Source organism: Vombatus ursinus, unplaced genomic scaffold (genome assembly GCF_900497805.2).
Source record: "Vombatus ursinus unplaced genomic scaffold, bare-nosed wombat genome assembly UNPS02014794.1, whole genome shotgun sequence".
Taxonomy (NCBI): domain Eukaryota; kingdom Metazoa; phylum Chordata; class Mammalia; order Diprotodontia; family Vombatidae; genus Vombatus; species Vombatus ursinus.
This window is the reverse complement of record NW_020954572.1, coordinates 3,992,131-4,016,847: the sequence shown is the minus strand read 5'-3', so window position 1 is coordinate 4,016,847 and position 24,717 is coordinate 3,992,131. Positions and strand designations below refer to the sequence as shown.

Here is a 24,717-nt window from a genome sequence, read left to right as displayed (position 1 = left end):
GAGAGCAATTTGGAACTATGTACAAAGATCTATAAAATTATGCATATTTTTTGACATAGCAATACCACTACTAGGTCTGTATCCCAAAGAGATAACAAAAAAAGGGAAGGAAGGAAGAAAGGAAAGAAGGAAGGAAAGAAGGAAGGAAGGAAGGAAGGAAGGAAGGAAGGAAGGAAGGAAGGAAGGAAGGAAACAAGGAAGGAAGGAAACAAGGAAGGAAGGAAGGAAAAAGGAAAAAGAAAGAAGGAAAAAGGAAGAAGGAAGAAGGAAGGAAGGAAGGACAGATGGAAGGAAGGACGGAAGGAAGTTAGGAAAAGAATCTTTACATACAAAAATATTTATAGCAGCTCTTTTTGTGGTGACAAAGAATTGGAAATTGAGGGAATGTCCATCAAGTGGAAAATGACTGAATAAGTTGTAGCATATGATTATAATGGAATGCTATTATACTATAATAAATTATGAGCAGGATGCTTTCAGGAAAAGCTGGAAAAACTTACATGAACTGATGCAAAGTGAAGTGATCAGAATCAGAAGAACAATGTACACAGTAATAGCAATATTGAGAATTATCAACCGTGAATGATTTAGCTATTCTCAGCAATACAAAGATCCAAAACAATTCTGAAGGACTTATGATGAAAGAACTGATGAAATCTGAATGAAGATTGAGGCTTTCTTTTTTAACTTTATCTTTCTTGGTGGTTTTTCTGTCTGTTTTCTTTCACAACATGACTAACATGGAAATATAATCTGCATGACTTTGTATAATCTATATCTAATTCCTTGCTTTCCTGGGGAAGGACATAGAGAGAGAGGGAGAGAATTTGAGTCTCAAATTTTTTTTTTAAATTAAGGTTAAAATTTGTTTTTAATATGTAATTGAAATTTTTTTTCAAATTTTTAAAAAACTATTCCACAAAAAATAAAAATACTATTTCAATAATCCAGGAAAGAAGTTATGTGGGCCGAAACTGTGGTGTTGTCTGTGTAGGTGAAGAGAAGGCAATGTATATGAGAGATACTGTAGAGAAATAACTAACAAGATTTGGCAAATTATTGTATATTTTGGGTGGAGGAGAGTGAGGAATCAAGGACGACACCAAGGTCAGGCAACTGAAAGGATAGTGATACACTTAACAGTGGAGTTTGGAATAGATTTTTGGGGAAAAGATAATGAATTCTGTTTTAGACAGAGTTTGAGTTTGAGATGCCTATGGGACATCTAGTTCATAATGTCTAGTACATGGTGGTGATAATGGACTGTAGCTCAAGAGATAAGATCAGAACTAGATAAATAAATCACAGAATCATGTGCATAGTGATGATAATTGAAGCCATGGGTGCTGATGAAATCACTAAAAAATATATAGAAAGAAGAAAGTCCAGGATAGAACACTGGGATCCACTCAGTGAGTAAAACATAGATGAAGATTCAGATTAAGAAGAAACATGTAAGACTGGCAAGAGGTGAACCCAGAGAGAGCAGTCATGAAAAACTTAAGAGAATACCCAGGAGAAGATGGTGTTTGATGGCGCCTAAAATTTCAGAGAAGTTAATTAGAATGAGAATTGGGGGAAAGCCATTAGATATGGCAATTAAAAGATCATTGGTAACAGCATACTAGAGGTTTCAATTGAAAAACAATGTTGGAATCTAGATTTCAGAGGATTTACAAGACAGTAAAAAGAGAGTAAGTGGAGACACTCCATGTAGATGACTTTTTCAAAGAGTTTAGATGAAAAGTGGAGGAATGATATAGGATTATAGCCAGTGGGTATGGTAGGAGCTACTAAAGTTTTTTTTTTAATTTATGGAAGACTTGAATGAGTTTATAAACAGCAAGGAATGATAGTAGATAGGGATAGATTGGTGTTTAGAGAGAGCATAGAGCTGATATTAAGGGCAGCCTATTGGAAAAGGTGGAAGGGGATGGGATTAAGGGTACATGTAAAAGGTTTATCTTAGCAAGCAGAGGGGCCACCTTATCAGTTGAGACCAAAGGAGGATAAAATGGAGGATGATGTCAGAAAAACTTAAGAGGAGGAAGAGAAGAGATGGAGTTCTTAGTTAATAGCCTCATTTTTTTTCAATTTGGTATGAAACAAGGTCCTCAGCCAAGAAGGTGGAGGACAGGTGGTGTGGTGCTGTGGAAGAGAATGTTTGGAATAGCTGCTACAATAAATAAGAATTGATCAGGAAGGAGTATTGTGATTGCAATATTGCAGTGAGAACCCAGATAAGATTAGCTAGCACAAATTAGTAGTGGACCCAGTAAACATATTTTCATAATTTCTTCCAGTTCCATTCAGGAGCACATAAGTAGCAAATCAGGTTGAGAGTAAAAGAGAAAAAAGAGTAAATGAGGGGTGAGGAACAAAAAAAGAAACAACTAGAATTAAAGCAGCTTTGTGTAGTTCAGATGTTCCTGAACAGGCCAATAACATAAAAGTTTGAAGTATATATTTATAAATTACTTTGAACACATAGGTATTCCTTATTCAGGTGTCTGTCAGGTTTCTGTATTTTTTAACTCCTATAGATACGGAATACATTAGTGGGAGAGTGTGGTCCAGGTTTATGTGTGGACTATAATGTATTGATTATTCTTGAATTTTCTTTACTATAAATACCTTTTATTTTTTTTTGATTATTGATAAGAATATGGTTAGGTTTAAGATATAATAAGTGGTTAGTTTTGTGTAAATGGAAATGCACTGGGGTGGGGTCTTGAGCTACAGCTTTGAGTACTTTGGTCACAACTATATTCCCCCTAAACAGGGTTACCCCCAGGACACTGAGTTTGAGAGTTACTGAATGGTGATCTTTCTCTAGTAACCTAGACTTACCAGAAAGAGGGTAAGTTGGAGCGAGGGAGCCAGCTCAGAGACTGAATAGTTGTTACCATGTTCCTTGTAAGAAATGTTAAGCACTATAATATGGGTGGACAACTCCACTCAGGCATTAGCTAAGAGATATCCCATCTCTTTTTCAATGCTTAAGTCTCGTTTGTATCCTTGATCCCATTTCTTTCAGAAACTTGATCGATCAATCACTACCTCTCTCATCTTCAATCACTCCTTATCTACTAGTCCTTCCCCATGGACATGATTACCCACTCTAGTAGTTCAAACCATCATTTGGACACAACATAATATAGTGGAAAGAGAATACTGGCTCTGAAAGTAGAAGCTCTGGGTTCAAATTCTGATTCTCTCTCACACTTTGGATGTGACCTTAGGCAAGTCATAATCTATCAGAACCTCAGTTTTCTTGTGTATAAAATGAGGGAGTTGGACTAGAACTAAGTAACCTTCTACCTCTAAAATCTATGATCTTTAGAATTCTCTTCTAGACTAAAAAAAAAGTCTCCTAACTGGTTTCCTTGCGTAGATAATGGCCTCTCTTCAAATCATGCTTTATAGGGTTTGCCAAAATAATCTGCTTAATATACATGTCTGACCATGTCACTCCGCTCAAAAACTTTACATGAGCTCTTCTTATAGGATAAAATACAAATGCCTTTGCCTGGAAAATCTGACCCTAACCTACCTTTTTCTGCCTTTTCCCTCTACAATTCTTCCATCTCCATGCACTGAAGGTGCCAGCCAAATAAAATCAGTAGTTGCTCTCCAGGCATGACATTCCAACTCACACTGCCCCATTGCCCAGTTCCCAGTAGGTGCAGAATTCCTGCAGTAACAGTTAGAAACCAACACCCAAATCCCTACTTCTACGGAATGTATTCCCAGAGCCCCATTTTATTCTAACTCATGAACCCTCAATCCTCGGTAGGGGATCCATCTGCCCTCCCACTACTCCCTAAAGTTCTCAAGACCTTGCCATCTTCCCTGCTACTTTCCTAAATACTACCTGACCATTCCATCTGTCATGAACTAAATATGAGTCCTTCTATATGTGCTGTCTCCCTCAGTTAGAACATGAGGGAAAATGGAAACTGTATGTAATCCCAGTACTTAGCACAAGAGCTTCACACTTCAGTTAATATTTTATAAATGATTTTGATTCCATTCCATTTTATCTTCCATTTCCATAAATTTGCAAAGACTTCCATACCTATAATGTACTCCTGCCTCATCTCCCCTTTTGGAACCCTTTTCTTTCTGCAGCCTATGTCTGTCTCTTCCATAAAACCTACCCCAATCCCTCCAGCTCAATCTTTGCCTCCCCAATTTTTTTCTAAAGCACTTTATCTGGATCTCTCATTTGCCTCCATCACATTCAATATTGTATCTATATATATGTTGGATTTTCCCTAGCAGAATACAAATTCTTTGATAGTAGGGGCTACTTGATTTTTTTTTTATTTTTTAGCCATAGAACCTAACACAGTGAATTGAATATTTTGTATGCTTAATACTATCAAATTCAATTGAATTAGCCATGGGGGTAACAAAATGTTTATTTTCCAGGTACCTTGGAAAATATCTATGGCACATACATAGGGAGATATAGGTGGGGACCATGCAGTCTGGTCCTCCCACTCAACCCAAATCCAACTATGAATAAGTCACATCAAATACTACAGTGTTCTAGTTCTCTTATGTTCTTCTCCTCAATATGAAATTTCCATAATTCTACATATGAAAAGAATGAAAAGGCATTTATTAAGTGCTTTACTATATGCCAAAAGTTGTGCTGAGTACTGGGGATAACAAACACAAAAGCAAAGACATTAAATAAAAGATAAACATCTGACTGAAATTCATCAACAAATGCAAAAAAATACTAATAATTAACATTAACAGATGACACAAAACTGCTAAAATAATTTTCTTCAAATTTATCTATTTGAATACTTCTACAGTATGCATTAATATAACTCTAATTTCTGAAAAAAATATGCAACAGTAGCAAACATGGCATCTCTTCTTAAAAGGTCAAATTGAACATTGTCTTTTCTATGATCATCTTCCCCAAAATAAAAAAAAAGAATTGGTTAGCATGCATGACGTCAGGGAATTCCTCCCACCACCATCCCTAATGCAGTGAATTCTGCAAAGCATAAGGTGCAGAAGCAAAAGACAGGAGGAGTGAAGGGAATATAATAAATTTTTAAGAAAAAGGAAAAGGTAGTGAAAACCAGTGCTGAAGTGGGAAATATGTATTGTAATAAGTGGGTTTGTAAGAACATTAATGAGCTGTAAATACATAAACAATGCATGGAATGAAAAGGGAAGTATGTGACTGAGTTGTGGCAGAATGTACATTCTATCTAAAATAATCACCAGCTGTCAAGAGAACAAAGCAAAGAGATTGCAGAGCACTTGGTCTACATTAGCAATAAGCAAAACCGTGAGTTTCGCAGGGGGGGCGGGGAGGTTCCCCAAGATCTTCATGTTCAAGATGCTTTTAAAACCAAGTAGAATTTTCTATCTCTCTCTGCCAGCAACTTGTAGGTCCAACTAAGATGACATTTCTTATACAATGAGTTCTAATGAACACTTGAAAACAAGTTCCAACAATAAATATTTACTTGCAACTTTGTATAACTATGTCTGCCTGTATGGAAACACAGGCAAATATTCCAACTCACAGGAAAAATGATTCATGTTTTAAAAAAAAAACATGGAAATGATTTATGTCAAATGGTGAGTTTTCCACTTATCCTCACTTCATTCTTTTAATTAGGATTGTCCACATGGATGCTGATCTCATTTTAACTTAATACAAAATGAGCAGTAAAATACTTGAAGGATGAAAGCACATACATTTGTCCAAATTGGGAAGCAACTTAAAATCCATGGATTCTAGGTTTTCAATTAAATTTCAGTCTTCTGAGGATTAATTTTATTTACTCAACTTCTTATTTCAGGGGATAAAGGCTCATTAGCTTTTGGAGATCACATAGCTCTTACAAAGTGGCAGTCATACATTATAAATAAAGAGATTACAAAATGTGAGTCAAATTTTCTTCAAATACACAGAAAATGAAAAAGTCAGGGGAAAAGTATTTCATTAAATATATCTGGCCTTTTGGGAGAAAGTATGTATGTGAAGATATTCCATAAAACAGAGACATAGTCAGCGATTATGATGACTGAAGTATTTGGCAGCAAAAGTCTTCCAATCTCATACTAGTTTTATCCGAGACTAGATCTTAACATATAAAGTTTTGAAAATAGAGCTTTAGGAAAATGGCAAACACAGAGTAGTGAGATCTGTATTTGGTGTTCTCATCTAATTTGAAGTTTATTATATTGCCTTACTAATACCTACCTTTCATTTTATTGCCTGTATAGATCAGTCATATTTTGCACAGATCTTTCTTTTTCTAGTAATAATCATTATTTATTAGGTTTAACCACATGAAGAGTACCATGAAAAGCAATGATTTTCCTTTTCAAAAACTGATTTTAAATTTTTGAAATCACAAATATTTTCTTCAAGAATTCCAAAGTCCTCTAGCAAACTCATTGCTAAGCTCTTCAAGCCAGATGTAATTTGTGCCATTTGAAAACAACCTTTTCTGGATTTGCAATTGTGTCTTTCCATTGGTTCACAGCTTCAACGCAGTTGCTCTCCTCACTTATCCAAACCTGTAAAAGAATTAATGATGAAACCAATTAATCAGTGGCAAAGCTAAGTGCTACACCTAATGTCAAGAATTCTCAAGAAAGACTGAGTTGTTCATTTTGGTTTACATATTGTCAATTAAGCATATCTTAATAGCTCCTGAAACTATTTGGGATTTTGAAAAATTGGTAAAATATCTGGGTATGTTTAGTCTAGAGAAGACCCTGAGCGTGCTAGGTGCAAGAATTTGGAAGATAGGACATAAAGATGGTGGCAGACATTCTGTATGGCTCCAGAGGAGTCAAGAACAAAAGAGAACACAACCGATTTAAAGTTAGCCATGGTGTAATTGAAAGAGCATTTACCTGACATTCAGGAGACTTGAGTTCAAAAGATGCTACTATCTAATGATGCAGAAATGATTCCAACTTTCTGGGTATTAATTTACACAACAGTAAAAGAAAAATGTAGTCAGGCTAGATTGTTTATAAAGTATTTTTTTCTAACATTTTATGATTTTATAATTCTCCAATGTCCCAGCACCATATTTCTTTTTTCTTTACTGAAAATATTTTTGGGTTGCATGGCCCCTTGCAGCAATGGAAAACACTTTCTAAACAAGGGTTAAACTATTATCACCGACAAAAAGAAATTACGAACTGAGGAATAAATACTCTAAAATATAGAGTAAACATAAAGTCTTGGTGAATTTTTGTGTTTTGAGAATAATATATAGCACTAGAAATAATAAAATTACAAGTACCAGATTTTGATATTCTGGTAAAAAATGAAATAATTAAATTAGAAGTATACCTTTTAAAACTTTGGTACCTTTTTCTGTTACCACAAAAAGCTATGGAAATACTTATGATTAGCATAAAGGTGCATAGAACAACTATTACTAGTCCCCTATAAAATAGAGAAAAGGAAGACAATTTTGTGAAGAATCATAAGACTTAAGCAGATCTTAGGCTTTACTATAAAAATTACTGAATATTTTTTAAATAGTACCTGAATAGTATCATTTAGACCATTGCGATAGAAAGTTATAAAATAGACAAAGACATATCTTATCTAAACATTATTTCATGTACTGGCAAAAGTTCAACAACTTTTTTTTTTCAAACTATCAAGTCTAACAATTTATTCACTCATATGTAAACAGACCCAGATTAATCATAAAATACGATTTGGAAAAGAATCAAATATTTGATAACAAATCTAAATGAGAGTTCACTTAAACACATTTTCCCTCTCCCATGAGGGCCTGTCATCAGGGCCACAGTCTGATCCTGCCTCTACCATACCATTCAGATCTACATTGGTACTAATTTTAGTGTCTTCTCACTGCTGATCGTCTCCAGGTGATCCTGTATATACCTTGTTTGCACATAGTTGTTTGCATACTGTCTCACCCATTAGACTGTGAGATCCCTGGAAGGAGGGACTGTCTTTTACCTTTCTTTGTAGCCCAGTACTTATAGTATAGTTCCTGGTACCAAAATGCTAGCTTACTGATCATAAAACTGGAAAAAAAAATCTTTCCTATTTCAATAGAAATCCTGACTGACTTTCCACCAAACGTACGGATATTTTATGTATAAAATGTACATAGTAGGCAAGTGTCTCATAAGATCTGACTTTTAGCTAGGAATAATCAGTGATTTGTCTTTTGTAGTATTAATCTGAACTGCTAAGTTTTCACTACACAGGACCCCATGTTGATAATAATAATAGCTAACATTTATATAGTACCTATCATGTGCATGCAAATATTATCTTAATTGATCCTCACAACAACCCTAGAAGATAGGTGCTGCTATTATTATCCCCATTTTGCAGATGAGGAAACTAAAGCAAACATGGCCTAACTCACACAGCTAGTAAATGTTTAAAGCCATATTTGAACTCAGAAATATGAGTCTTCCAGACTCCAGGCCCAGCGCTCTAACTACCACCCCACCTAGGTGCTCATAGTTAAGGGTTTCCCATTACTCTTCCCTATGCTAAATGAACTGTGTCTGAAATGCAATGAAATGGAGCCAGATATCAAAGACATAGAATCTCAAAAGGTTAAATAAAAATCAAAACTAACCTGTCCCACAAAGTGTTTTCTTCTTACTGAGCTCCGACTATAAAGCTTGATGAGAAAATTAATTTCTTTCTCATTCTGTGTAAATGGAAAAATCATTGTTTCTCCCCACTTTACTCTTCCATTGGTGGATTTTAGTAGACGAGTCTTCTTCTTGTAAATCAAATCTCCTGAACTAAACATTGCCACCTTCACAAAGAAATCTAGAAAATAAAAATTTGAAAAAAGGTTGTTTTGCTTTGTTTTTAAAGTAGAGAAATTACAGGACAACATACTTTAAGTAACTTTAAACATTTCCTTATCAAAATACTATATATAAGATAAGGAGTCTGTACATTATTGCCCTCATTTTATACATGAAAAACCTCAGTTTCCCTACCATTAAGTGACTCATCTGTGGTCAAACAATTATTGTCAGACATGAAATTTGAACCTGGATCCCCTAACTTCTGGGTCCAATATTCTTTCTATATCATTACATGGTCTTCTCATATGAAATGATTATAAATTAAAACCTTAGAACTTTTCTTAGGGGGAAGGGGAAACACCATCAAAATTGATAAGCTATCATCATATTTAAATTTTTTAAAAACTCAAATTACTAAAATAATAACAAATAGTAGATAATGATGAAACAAGAAAATTATCAGATATTATGTTTTTGGCATTAACTCAAAATTCTATGTAGTATGAATAGAATTATGGCAAAGAACAATTTTTCAATAAAAATAAGAACGTAAGTGGTGGCTGTTCTTGTTGTTTGGTCATTTTAGTTGTGTCTGATGCTTTGTGACTCCATTTGGGGTTTTCTTGACAAAGACACTGCAATGGTTTGCCATTCCTTCTCCAGCTCATTTTACAAATGAGGAAATTGAGGCAAACAGGGTTAAGTGTCTTGTCCACAGTCAAACAACTAGTCAAGTGTCTGAGGCTAGATTTGAACTCGGGTCATCCAGTGCCAGTGCTTTATCTACTATACTAACTAGCTGCCCAAAATAAATGGAGAAACATCTACAAAATTATAAAATGCCAGAACTGACAAAATAAGAAATAAGTGGCACACAGAACAATTTCAGAGAGAGAAATCAAGCAAGTCAGTAACAAATGTCTCACAAAAATATGCCAGGACTAAATGGATTCATGAGTAAATTTTTCCACAATTATAAAATATTTAATTCAACAAACATGTTCAAGGCACGTTATGAGGAGCTCTGAATACAAAAATGAAATGAAATAAAATAAAATAAATTAGACTCTATCCCTGCCTTCCAGAACCTTATAATGTAACAGAGGATTAGGACATATATTGGGGGAGGGAGGAAAAGGGGAAAAGGAGGAAATAAGGGAGAAAAGAGTATGGACAATGAGCCAGCAAAGGAAACTAAGTAGTCAGGCAGATATTAGAACCAGGTTAGAACAGAGTCACAAAAATTCAAGGAGGGGAGAGTGACATGAGAAGTCATCTCTCCTTACCACTCGATTTTGGGAAATGATGGGGGATGGCAGAGGGGGAAATGTCTCCAAAGATTTCAAACTACATATAATGTTTGTGGATTTTGGTATATTGTTAGTTTTGTCTTTTTTTCCTTCTCTTATTCCTGGTTTTTTTAATCCCATTTTAAGGGACAGATATCTGGAAGTGGAAAGGTGGAGGGATGTAAGGGGAAACCTAGGAAATGTAAGAACAACAAGAATGAAAAAAATCAATAAAAATTTACTTTAAAGAAAGATCATTGGTAATGTTATAAAAAAAAAAAAAAACAGTGTTAGTCAACTGGTAGTGTTGGAATTTTCCCAAGGTTTAAGTGAGGTAGGACAGTAGATAGGGGGCTGGGCCTGAAGTCAAGAAGACTCCTCTTCCTGAGTTCAAACCTGGCCTCACATACTTACTAGCTGTGTGACCCTGGGCAAGTCATTTAATCCTGTTTGCCTTAGTTTCCTCACCTGTAAAATGAACTGGAAAAGAAAATGGCAAACTACTCCAGTATCTCTGCCAAGAAAACCCAAAATGAGGTCACAAAGAGTTAGAGACAACTGAAACAACTGAACAAGTGAATAGGTGGTCAGAAAGAGGGAAGAGGCAAGCAGTCTAGGCAGTATCTTCAAGGCATTTGGCTATAGAAATGAGATATAAGATGATAATCTGGGGGAATGGCAGCCAAGTAAAGGATTAAAGGGAGATTTGGGCATGTACATAAGGAGCATGTAAGGGAAGGAAACTGAATGCAGTAAATAAGATGTTTAAAGAGAAACAGAATACCTGAAGGGGAAAGTTACTAGAGAAGAGAGTATCAAGGGCTCAGGTAGAAGTCCTCAGACAAGAAGGGTCACTTCTTGCTCAGAGAATAGAGTAAAAGATGAGACAACAAAACAAAATAGATCAAGGGGAATTTAGATATGATTTAAAGGAAAAAAAAAAAGGGAGCTCCCAACAGATGGCCTCTATTTTCTCAGTAAAAGTAGGAGTTGAGGTCATCTGCTAAGAAGCAAAAGGGAGGGCTTAAGGAAGGAAAAAAAAAGACCTTGACGCAGCTGTGATGGGTAAGAAAAAAATAATAAAAGGGTTGTTATGCATCAGTGAGAGTCCAGGTGCAGTTACATAACAAATTTGTGGTAGATCACAGTCAGCAAGGGTTTGTGACTTCCTCCAACAGCATGCAGCAACAGGCAAGTGGAAGCAGACAAGACAAATAGCAGGGGTAATCAAGAGTTGTGGTTTGGCAAGATGAGAAGACAAGGGGGAAGGGATTAAGGAAATAGGATCATGGAACTGGCTTACTATAGTCCAGATGGTGAAGGAAGATAAGTAAGGCTATAAAACAAGTAATGGACTAGAAGAACAAAGAGTTATGGGAGGACTGAACATCACAGGGAGTTTAAGAATAGATTTAAGAGAGAAAAAATGGAGGACCAGGAAGTTATAATCAGAAAGAGAAATTTTGGAATTCAGGATTATGGAGGTAGTAACACAAGCATGAAATCTAAGATGAGATCATCCCTATGTTTTCCGGAGGGGGAGTGATGCTATACATTACTGGATTTCTGGAGACTGATGACCTGAAAGACTAGACTGCTTGAGGGAAAAATAACAAGTTAAATAATTATAGAGATATTTACTACTCATGGTTGGGCTATGCCAATACAATAAAAAATTACAATGCTTTCCAAAATTGATTTAGAAATTAAATTATTGAAGGGATGCCTCTTAAAACTAGACAATATAATGATAAAATTCATTTAGAAGAATAAAGCATCTAAATTTTCAAGAGTAATGCAAGAAAGTCCAAATAAAGAGACCATGGCATTATCAGACCTGAAACATAACAGCTATCATCAAAACTACTTGGAACTGTTTAAAAAAATTGAGAAGTACATCAATGGAACTATATAAACAAGCAAAAAATATAAGGAACCAAAAACGGTAGTCTACTTGTTGTTAAATCAAAGAACATAAATTACCAGGGAAGGATTACCTTTTAACAACTGCTAAGCAAACTAGAAAGAGATCCTCTTACACTATATTCCACAATAACCTAATATAAAAGGATGTAGCATGACAAAAAAATAACTAGAAGAGAATAAGATAAAGTCCTTTTCATTATTCGGGCTGGGGAAGAATTCTTAACCAAAAAAAGAAGAGAACACATTATAAAAAATAAAATTTACAATTCTACCTATGTGCAATTAAGAAGTTTGGGACAAATGAAATCAATGAATATCTAATTCAAAGAGAAATAATAAGTGTGGGGAAATTTATTTGCATTGAATATCACAAATAAAAGTCTAATATCCAAAATGTAGAAGAATTGACAAAAATATGCAATTTTGTTCGATAAAAGGTAAGTGGTCAGTGGATATAAAAAGCTTTCAAAATAAGAACTGCAAACTATAGAAGAGCATACAAAATCATGCCCCAAATCACTAAAGGTAAAAAGAAATATAAATCAAAACTCTGCAGTTTCATCTTATTCCAAGCAAACTGAAAAATATGAAAATATATGAGAACATCCATGTTGCAGGGGACAATGGGAAGACAATCATTCTGAATTTCAATTTGGAATCATGCAACAAAAGTGACTAAATTATCTATTCCCTTTGACCAAATAAGCTATCAACTTGGCACATGACCCAAAAAAGCCAGACAGAAATAAAGTTCTAATATACACCAAATAACAGAACCCTGTGTGGTAGTAAATAACTGTAACTTAACTATTATTATCCCTACTTGTTGATCGGGAATAGTTTTTAAAAACTATAAATGTAAATTTAAAAAAAAAAGAACATAAGGAATAAACATGGAAAGATTTGTATGAATTAATGCAAAATGAAATAAGCAGAACCAATAGAATGATGACTACAACAATGCTAATGAAAAGAGCACTAAAATGAAGTTGAAATCTGAGTAATGGAAAAACCAGTGAAGGTTCTGGACAAAAATATTAAAAAAAAACATAACTACTTCCTCACAGTAGAGAGGTATGGTATTATTCAGAGTAATACATATATAGTCAGATAAGGTTTCTGCATCAAATGTTTTTGCTTGTTTATTTGTTCTTTATAAGAGGAGGCTAATCAGGAGAGTGAGAAATTAGTGTAAAGAACAAAAGATCAATAAAATGCATTTTTAACAGAAAATCAACATGCATATGCATATTGAAGTATGACTCTGACAGCAGTAGTTGGGGTAGAGAAGAAGATTGAGAAATAAGAAATAAACTCCTTAAGAAAGCAAAGAAAGTGGCCCTAGATACTGGCAAATTACTGCAACAAGGACCTAGACCAGGTGAAATAGACAAAATGGGGTGAACTTTAAAAAGAAGTATTGTTGTTGAGTCATAATAGTGAGAAAAAAAGGAATCAGCTCTATCCTCCTTCTGGCCCAGTATGTCATCAAACATGAGACGAAGACTTGAGTTCAAATCCAGACTCAGACGTTTACTTGCTATGTGACCTTAGGTTAAAGTCGCATAACCTCAGTTTGCCCAGGGTTGTGAGAGGATCAAGTGAGATAATAATTGCACAGAGCTTCACAAAGTGCCTGGCACTTAGCACATACAACATAAAGATTAGCTATTACTATTATTGTTGTTATTGTTGATTATTATTACCACTATTATTATGTGTCAGGCACTGTGATAGGTACTGAGGACACAAATACAGAAGTGAGATAGCTCTTACATTTATGTTCTAATAGAACATCAAACAAATAGGGAAATAGTCACCTGGGAAGGGGTTTTGTTCTAGAAGCATAGGAATTGTGAGTAAGGCCAAAGGGAAGTCAAGTATCATGCCAACTCTTGTAGTAGTGGTACTGATTTTATACCGTGCCCAGAGGAGGTAGAAAGAAGAAGAAGATGGAAGACATGCAGTGGCAAGTTACCCAGGAAAAACCCCTGGTTTCCCAGTGAATGGTATATGCAACGTGGTCTAAGGCCAGCTGGATATAACAGCTTAATTGAATTTTCACTCACCCACCAACCTATCAGAATACCTCACCCCCAGGACAAAGTTTAAAAATTGAGTGAATACACTTCCTCACGAAGATGAGGCATAGTCTCTGGAGGTCTGGTCCTGAGGGTCGCTGTTCCAGGTGGGGAGGATGAGGACAGCCACTACAGGGCAAGTGGTCAGTCTGTCAGGTCGACTCTGGTTTCTTCACAGATGACTTAATTAAGAGGAGCAATTATAATGTGGGGAATATCTATACTTCTACACAGAACCTGATACAAAAAAGAGATTTCACAGAATTGGAGAATCCTGAGAGTTGGAAAGATTCCTCTAATCAAAACCATATCTGAAAAGGATGTAATCCTAGATTTAGAGCTGAAAGGGACCAAGTCTAATAGTCCATCGAATATGCCACTTCAAACCACCTAGGAAGAGCTGGTTGTTAAATGTTTAGTGTAAGCACTGACACTTCAGAAATTGACAAATGCAACAAGTCAGGGTTTGATTTACTTTTTTGTTAATTGAGCTTTAAAAGGTGATGGAAAAAATGTTAATAATGCAGATTAAACTTTAAAATGTCATGCCTTTTTAGAGAGTTAGTCATTAAACATTTACCAACATACTGCTGCCTCTACTGATGGTGAACTCATTACTTCCTGAGATAGCCAATTGCAACCTTAGCTCTAATTTTCAGGAAAATTTCCCTTACATAGAGCCAAAATTAGCCTTTTCTGTCCACACCTATGATTCCATTGGCATAGTAAACTCCCAGTAAGGTAATTCCCTATATCAATAAAGAACAGCAATTGTTCTGCAACTTATTCTCTTCTAAAAACCTGCAATTAGAGGAGAAACATCTTTTTTTCCCCGTCTATCCATTTCATTTGTGAGTCCATCTGCCAACACACTCTTCCTCACACACATATACACAAAAAAAAATCATAGCCAAAAAGCATAATAACAATAAAACAGCTGAGATTTATTTTCTATTTTGTGGTTAAAGAGTATTTTTACATTGTTTATCTCATTTGCTCTACAAACAGTCCTGTAAAGAAGGCAGTCCAAGGATTATCACACCCATTTAAGAGTTTAAACAATCTGCCCAAAGATGTGTGGTGGCAAAACCAGGACATAAATCTACATCTTCTGACTCCAAGTCTCAGTTGTCTTTCTACTATATCATCCTGCCTATAAGAATGAATAAGAGCAAAACCAGCAACCCATCTGAATCAAAGAAAAGGAAATCAATTTTTTTTATTTTTTAAAAGAAATATTATCTCATTTTATCCTCACATCAATCCTGGAAGTAGGTACCACTATTATCTCAATTTTACAGATGAAGAAACTGAGGCAAACAGAGGTTAAAGGATTTGAACTCAGGTCTTCCTGCCTTCAGGTCCAATGCTCTCCACTGGGTTACCTAGTTGACTCATCTATTATGTTAATTTTAACTAAAATCTAACATACTGAAGTACTTAAGTCCCTTCAAAATCTTCATAATTCTAGAACTACCTCTACTTTCTCTTCTAATTAAACTGCTTTTCTTTAAGCATTATTATTTAAGATTAATATCCTTTGGGGTTTTTTTAGTGACTAGTACTATACCTTATTTTCTACTATTTTTATTGCAAACATATTATTATATATGTGTTGTTGACTAAGTAGGTTTTAATTTCGTCATGGTCAGAAAACTGACCATGTTTTAAAACACTGGAACTTAGATCTCTGCTAGAAATAAACTTAGACATTTAGAGCAGAACATATCTGAGGACTTCCTGTAATGATAGACTAGTGAAGATATAACATATAAGACATGGCATTTAGTGAAGAACCTTGAACTTGTTAAAGACTGTTAACGGTTCCCCTGAACTTGTCTTTTTGAGTTGTCATATTTTCCAGAAACACTAGACCCAGCTCATCTGTCAAAGATGAACCCCCTTTACCCCCACCCCTGCTGACATAATTTGTTGTTTGTACCCCAACCTGGATTCCCTGTGTGTCCTTGGGAGGCAAGACAGGTACCAGTCAGTCTGTGCCAGGCTGGGAAAATGCTTGTGCAGGTGGGGTCCTTTGCAGATAAGCAGATCCTCCTATCTTCACAGTCTAGCTGTTCCCAAGGAAAAAGAATGAGACTTTTCCTATCCTTTGCTCCTCTCCTTCTGAACAGTTTTTGTCCCTTTCCCACCTTTACTTTACTTTCCCCTCCCATGCCACCCTTCCCTGTTTTCTCCTCCTCCTTTTGTAGTACTATCATAAATATGCAAACTTCTGTAAAGACTGTGAACTCTTTGGATTCTACAAATATGTTCATTTCTCCTGTAATAAATCTAGTTTTCAAAACCTGGAAAGACTTGTATGAACTGATGCTGAGTGAACTGAGCAGAACCAGGAGAATGTTATACACAGTAACAGCCACATTGTTCGATGACTAACTTTGATAGACTTAGCTCTTCTCAGCAATGCAAGGATCTAAGACATCTCCAAAAGTCTCATGATGGAAAATACTATCCACATCCAGAGAAAGAACTATGGAGTTTGAATGCAGATTGAAGCATGCTATTTGCTCTTTTTTTTTCTTCTGTTGTGTTTTGTTTCTTCTTCCTTGTGGTTCCTCCAATTCATTCTAATTCTTCTTTACAACATGACTAACATGAAAATATGTTTAAAAGGAATATATATGTAGAGCCTACATCAGGTTGTATGCCATTTTGAGGAAAGAGGTAGGGAAGGAGGGAGAGAAAATTTAAAACTCAAAAGCTTATAGAAGTGATTGTTGAAAACTAAAAATAAATTAATTAATTAAAAAAAATAAACCTAGTTTTCATATAAGTTTCATGACTGTGATTGCCCCTTGAGAAAGTCAAGCTGGAGAATTTAAAATTATTTTTTCAAAAAGTCATTTTTTCCACATATATACGAGGAATCATCTTGTAATAGCTATATGCAGAATGGGATGGGAACTAAAAGATAAATTAACAGGCTATGGATTTTGTAGCTATAGTCCTAGACTAGAAACCACTGTTGGACTTTAAGTAAGACATCTGTGAGTTCCAATGTCCTCATCTGTGAAATGGGAATGATAACATTACCTGTCCTGTCTATCTTACCAAAGTTCTTTTGAATCTCAAATGTGCTACAGTATGGGAAAATATTTTGTAAATTATAAAGTGCTGTATAAATTTAAGTTATTATTCTGAAAGGATGAAGAACTAAGTTAGAGTTACTGTTAACTAACTAGGCAGCTAGGTAACAGGGAAGAGAGTGTTGGACTGGCAATCAAAAAAGAAAGACTTGAGTTCAAATCTGGCCTCAGATGATTATTAGCTGTGTGGCCCTGGGCAAGTCACTTAACCACTGTCTGCCTCACTTTCCCCATCTGTAAAATGGGGATAATAATAGCACCTACCTCCCAAGGTTGTTGTGAGGATAAAATGAGATATTCGTAAAGCTCTTTGCAAACCCTAAAATGCTATACAAATGCTAACTACTAGCTATTATTAACTGTGGAAACAGAAAAAAAAATAATTAATCCAAGAGATATCATGAAGAAAGGTGAAAGAAATTGGTGAAGATTGGATATGGGAAATAAAGAGACAGGAAGACTCATGATCAACTACATAGTTTTGAAACAGGGAGATAGGGAAGGTGATAAGAATTCTTTCAATAATTTGGATATTGGGGGGATTCAGTTGGGAGATAAAAAGGCTCAGTTTTGCATACTTTGACTTTCAGATATTGGTAAAACTTAAAAAGTTAATATTCTTCAGACAGCTGAAGATATAAGCCTGCAGAAAAAGTGAAAAATATAAGGTATCCATCTTCTGTATTACCTGTACTTGAAGATCAGAAAGAAATGGTGTCAAATACTATAGTGAGGAAGGGAGGGGGTCAAGAAGAATAAAACCTGAGAGAACCATGACCAAGATATTAAAACTGATTGTTTTTAAATTATCAATATTAAAGTTAAGGGCATAATCTTTGCATTAAAAAAAGAATCATAAGACAATAACTTTTTTTTCCTAGATGTTAGGAATGAGAAAAGTCTGTTATTGGTAGTTTATTTTTTTAATATTCTTTTACCAACTGTTACTGAACTTACTCAAAGTTAGAGGAGTAGATGAGCTTGGAAGGTGTTGTGCCTCAAGAATTTGCAATTGGATCCTGCTATTGACTGCTTGAAAACAAGTTCCCACCTCAAGTTCCGCATGACACACCTGTGTAATAAAACAGGGTTACTTTATAGTTAGGATCAAGGCATATGTGTACTTTGAAAATTCAAAGATATACACCGAGAAAACATCATCTTCTACAGGTTTTCAAAACCAAAGCTGTTTGTGATAACTATGGAGTTAAATTTCATGGATTCTACAAACACAAATACTTACCCACCACTAAAATCTCCTTTTACATCAATGAGACAAAGGGTAATTAGGGTAATTTAAGCTATTCTCTGAAAACAAGAACTCTGATCCCTAAATGTTACACAGAATGTTCTTCATTCAATCAGAGGTGTACTTGGATATAAGGGTGGGGGGCCAAGTTTTTGAAAGGTTGATTTTCTAGAAACAACATAATTACAGGATTCAGAATCCAAACACCTAGAAAAATCAAATAGCTATTTTTTCCCCAAAGAATACATGAAGGAGAGAGTTTACTGCCAAGATTGGAAATTCAAGAAGCCCCTTGACGATGTATAGATTATTTGACTAAGAGACTATAAAAGCTAAAACATTGCTAATATAAGAATTATACTATAATTATTTATTATTAAATAAATAAATTAAATAATATTATTATTATTTATAAGAAATTTCTTATAAAATGTAGGCAAGTCAATGAAGAAAAATGGCAGTAATGGAAAACCAGAGAGTAGTAATGAATAAATAAGGAAAGTCACAGAGAAGAAATAGCAGCAAGAAGAAAAAGTTAGCATGGAGCTCTTCAAAACAACTAAGAGGCAGCAGAAGAGTCAATATCATTGTGCAGACTAATACAGTACAAGTCATCTTTTCATATGGCTTCAAAAATACCTCTAGTGAAAAACAAATGATGAAGTTATATAAACACTATAAGAGTAAATAACTACTTGGATCTGTAAAAAGATGGTAATATGAAAATTTTGGTATGAGTACAATATCTACTAGTTGACTAAAATATCATTGTTGAACAATATACATTTCTAGTCTCTACGCCTACATAAAGTCAGTGAAAAAGGTAACCCTTATCTCTTGCTAAATATCATTCAAAAGGCAAAATAGGTTATAAGTAAACTCATATTTCCTGAAGTATGACTTTCAAGTTTTAAAATGTACTATGTCAAGGGGCAGCTAGTTGGCATAGTGGATAGAGCACTGGCCCTGGAGTCAGGAAGACCTGAGTTCAAATCCAGCCTCAGATACATAGCAACCCCATTGTCTAGCCAAAAAAAGAAATGTACCATGTCACAAGAAATCTGCATTTACCAAGTGAAAAACAATTCATTGAACATGAAATTGAAGAAAAATGAATTAAAATATAACTTAATTCAAAGTTATGTAAATAAGGTGACCAAAATGTCCATACCTTTTGACCCAAAGACTCCACTGTCAGGCATATACCCTAAGGAGATCACTAACAAAAAGAAAGGCTCTATATACATCAAAACACTCACAGCAGCATTTGTTGTGGTGGCAAAAATCAGGAAATAAGCAGATGTACATTGGGGAATGGCTAAAAAGAAATTGTGGCACATGAATGGAATGGAATATTATTGTGCTATAAGAAATAATGAACACAACGAATATAGAGAAGCAAGTAAATACATGGAGTGATACAACATGAAGTAAGCAAAGTGAGGAAAACAATATACACAATGACCACAACAATGCAAACAGAAAGAGTGACCAAAAATAATTAAATATGAATGTTGCAAAATTACACAGAACAAGCTTGGCCCCAAAGGAGAGATAAGAGAAGATACTGACTCTGACTTCTTTTTAGATATAAATTTATGAGTCACAGTTGAACAAACATGCTGACTCACTACTATAGTACAGATAGAATTCTCAAGTTTTCCTTGATCACTACATTAGCTCATCAAAACGGAAAGTACCCAAACTACAAGCTACTAAGCCCACCAAGAAAACCTTTATTAACTTGTGATTTATGTTAAGTCTCAGCCTTTAAAGCAATATGAAAAAGGAATAATCCATTTGAACCATGGCTCTGACTTCCGTAAAACTATTGAATAAGTTTTTTTTAAAGGACCCAGGTAATAAATAAAATGCATAAATGAAATAGAGGTTTAGGCTTAATTCCACGGAGGAAAAAACTGCCTCCAAAATGAGTTTATGTACATTGTAGAATCAGAAAGGAAGGGAAAGGTAGTAGTGCCTTCGCCTCGAAGCAACTTAAAAACTTAATTCAGTACACAAATATCTATTCCTCTTGCTTCCTTTAGATGGTTTCTGTTCTGCTTATTATCTCAAATCATCCTATTTTGTATTATATATAAATTGTAAGGCACGTCGATTCTTTTTGGAGGCAGGTGGAGGCAGGCTAAATAAATAGTCCAAGCTTTGACCTTAGGTAGACTTACCTCCCATAGATATCAATGATATGTCTACCCAGTAACTCTTGCATTAAATCCTTATGGATCAGTAAAAGTTTATAACCAACATCTGGCTGTCGAGTTAATGAAAGCAAGTAGTACCTCTTAAAAACAATCATTTATCAGACTGGGAAATATTTTATTGTACCAAATTTTTCAAGCAGGTATGCTATTTCCTGGTAATTAGAACAACTTAAGATAGCTACAGAGTAATCTCTGATTTGGACTGGAATTTATGATTCTTGCTTTCCTTAAGCAACCAACTGCTGTTACTATAATATAAATTTATTTTCTTCTAAAATATGAAACAATTAAAAAAACTTAATGGTGCTTAGTGTAAAGCATTCATGCTTAAATAGTTAAGCTTATTTAACAGGAAGACTGGTTAAAATCCTGGTTAAGCCCATTATTAGCTTATTCCTTCCTCCCAAATCCATGAAGTAGAAAATATTTTTCAAGTTACATAACACTATTACTTACTGAAATTTTTGAGGGAGGTGTTATATCCAAACAGTAATCCTTTTCTTGCATGTTAAGCTCTCTGAGAGATAATGAGCATTCTCCAATGGTTTTCTTCCTGGGAGTCTGGGTTTGAATCTTAAATACCAGCCTAACAGTTTTCAGGCTTTGGAGTTTAATAGCAAATACAAAAGTCTCCATAAATTCAATAACCTAGGAAAAGTAAAAACCAAAGCGATTATACTCATTTTATTTTTGAAAAGCATTTTACAATTACAAACACCTATCACAAATAGTCCATCATTTTAGTCTTAACAAATAGGACAAGTGTTAAAAACAAATTTTATAAAAATGAGGTAACTGAGGTTGAAAGAAACTAAGATCATTCTGCTACCAGGTAACAGAGCCAAAATTAGAAAGTAGATATTATAACTCCCAGTCTAATGGCCCTACTAAACCACCTTGCATCCTCAAAAACAACTGAATGAAACATCAGTAACTTGGCTGTTCAAAGAAAAAGAGATTTATAGTTAGAAAAACTACAAATTACACATTGTACTTTAGGGGGTTAGTCAGAATATTAAATTTTTATAGTCAATCATGACAAGTCACTTCTTTACTGACTTGCTCATATGTAATAATCGTTTACATCCCCACAGCACTTTCAAATAAAAGTTGCAAAAGTAATAATTTGGAAATTCTTTTTTTTACAAGGTTTATTAAAGATCTGCCATATTAGCTAGGCTCTTAAGGAATCTGAGCAGTGGCTAGATTATAAGAATCAGAGCCTTGGAAATTCTTTAAAATGGTTTTATTACTACATATTTTCCCAGGACATCTTTATAGTTGACATTTAAAATCTAACATTCTGAGCCACAGAATAGCATTTAACAATTATGGGGTCACATATCATTCTTTCACTTATTCCCACAGTTCATTACAGACACGACTGATGAAAACAAGAAGAATTAAATAATGAAATTCAAACACAAACAAACTTTTCACTTACACTGGATCCTTCTTTGGCTGAAGATTTGAAATGTACTGGTTTGGGCAAAGTTAATATTCCTTTTACAGAAATAGTAGGGTTTTCTCCATAATTGGAAGACCAACTCAAATCTCTGCACTAAAACATTCAAAATGGAGTTTTTTAGGAGTCATTAAGAACATAAATGTGTAATTCATATTTAGCATTTTAACTATGTTATATATGTATAAACTGGAAGAAAAACAGAACTTCAAAATTAATCCAACTGATGAAATATCTTATCTCTTCTAAAGTCAAACAATAAGGAAATGAGCACATACCAATTGCCTGTGTATGTTTTCAGTTATTCCCAACTCTCTGTGACCCCATTTGGGGTTTTCTTGGCAAAGATACCGGAGTAGTTTGCCATTTACTTCTGCACCTCATTTTACACATAAGGAAACTGAGGTAAACAGGGTTAAGTGACATGCTCAGAGTCACACAACTAGTAAGTGTCTGAGGCCCAATTTGAACTCAGGAAAATAGATAGGTCGGTCTGGCACTTCATCCATTGCACCATCTAGCTACCCAGTTGTCTTGATGAGGTACAAATAAAAACCAAAGTAAAGACACACAAGGAATCTGCAAGTTCGACAGTTCAGTACCTTCTTCCACCAACACAGATTACAATCTGGCTACATGCCTTAGTAGATAAATTCTAGGTAGTTAACTGAAATTAAATAACATTTCAAGTGTCACAGAGCTAATAAGAATCAGAGGTGAAATTTGAACTCAGGTTCTCCTGACTCCAGGCTCACTCAACAGTCTATGTACTACACCGTAATGCTTCTGCAAATCAACCATATACAACAGTAAACAAACACGATAAAATGAAAACAATCTACAAATTTGACTGAATACTTTTGCAGCATATTACAAAAAAGTTAACTCCCATGAACAGACATATGGTCCTGTTGTTTGTATAATAGAAAGCTATAAGGGGATAATTTGTAGTATCTGAGAATTCATTTTGTAACAAAGCAGGAAACCAACTATACTGAATTACCTGTAGAATCGTAATCCAAATCTGTTCTACTGAAGAATTATAGAACAATTTTATGTTCAATCTTCCAAAATCTCTTTCATCTCCAGATAATATGATTGTATCTAAAGTGAAAAGATACAAATGACATTTGAAATGCCATCCAAAAGGTCAGTCTATATGAACTCCGATTTTATCCAGTTTGATTTTATGCACTTCAATACAATAGCCCTGTGCATGTTCTTCCCCTATTCGAGCACAAGGTCCTGGAAGTCTGGGACTATATTTTTTCTTGTATTTATAAACATAAATGCCTGTTCCTCTTGCTTTCCTTTGTTACCCCATTGCTTAATATGGTACTTGTCACAAAGCAAGCACTTAATAAATGTCTGTTGCCTTGTCTTGTTCCCTTGATATTTCAGTTGTTTAAAAAAGAAAAAAAAAAAGCTGTCATTCAAAAAACTAAATTCCTATCAAAGGATTTGTTTTTAAGAAACTAAAAAGTTGAGGAAATATATGAGCAGATCTTAAAATAGATCTTTAAAATGCAGTGGAGGGAATATAAATTAGGCCCAAAAAAGAATTTACAAATTAGTATTTCTATGATGCTGGAATGCATGGTTCAGGAACCTCCACTAAAAACTTAACACACGCAAAAAAGACATTCATTTGATGGTGTTGAAGGACTGAAGGCAGAAGAACAGATTCTACAAGCCAACTAAGTTTCCTAAGATAACCTACCACCTCGGTGATACTCCCAGTGTTATATGGACATATAAAACTTTCCTTCCCACCCTGTCCTCACCATATTACAGTAGTTTTTACTTACTACTATTTAAAATTGACTCCGTGATATAAGCAATAAAATTATATTCTTTACCCAGGCTTCGAGTACTGCCCTGAGAATTCTTCCTTGAAGATGAACTGCTTGGTACACTGGACAGTGAATCATATCTCTACAATGAAAATGTTTTCATTATTGAAAAAACCTCTTATCAAATTCTAAAGATCCTGACATATTTAAAACATGACACCTACTTCCAGTTCCATTCTGCATATAAACTAATTTGTGATGTCAGCAGTCTGAATTTTATACTTTTAGATACTAAAGAATCACCCCACCAAAGTTATCACTCAATTACGGTAATTAAGAGTGGTTCAGAGATAAACCCCTTTACCTAAAATGATACTATTCACATTGTTACTGAACTTATTATTAAAGATGATATTTACCTAAGACTTTAAGGTTTACAAAGCCCTTTTGCATACATGATTTCATGTAATCATCATAGCAACCCTGTGAGGTAGTAATACATTATTATCCCATTTTAATGGTGAAGAAAATGAGACTCAGAGAGGTTAAGCAGCTTGCTCACAGTCACAGAGGTAGTAAGTGATTTGTCCTATAGCTCTCCTGACTCCAAATTTAGTGCTCAAAAAGAGTTTTCCATTTTTATCAAATGGAAAAACATCTTTCAAGCTCAGTTCAGTTTTATTATAAGGAGAAATAAAATATTCTAAAGCCATTAATAATTATATGTAATAAATAATGTAGAGAAAAATAAAATTTCTTCTCAAGTAC

The 24,717-nt window shown here is 34.6% G+C and overlaps 1 protein-coding gene across 2 annotated transcripts in view; it reads right to left on the bottom strand.

The window, feature by feature from the left end:
- Positions 1-4,790: 4,790 nt before the first annotated feature.
- The window catches only part of TC2N (tandem C2 domains, nuclear), a 54,871-nt gene continuing 34,944 nt past the window's right edge, over positions 4,791-24,717 (bottom strand). For both annotated transcript variants that reach the window (XM_027870239.1, XM_027870240.1), the window contains 7 exons: positions 24,016-24,091; positions 23,160-23,260; positions 22,136-22,252; positions 21,148-21,339; positions 18,178-18,292; positions 8,634-8,833; positions 4,791-6,561 (listed from right to left, as the gene is read on the bottom strand). In XM_027870239.1, the coding sequence (XP_027726040.1) occupies positions 6,451-6,561; positions 8,634-8,833; positions 18,178-18,292; positions 21,148-21,339; positions 22,136-22,252; positions 23,160-23,260; positions 24,016-24,091 (912 nt within the window). In that variant the 3' untranslated portion in view covers positions 4,791-6,450. The remainder of the gene's footprint in view (positions 6,562-8,633; positions 8,834-18,177; positions 18,293-21,147; positions 21,340-22,135; positions 22,253-23,159; positions 23,261-24,015; positions 24,092-24,717) is intronic.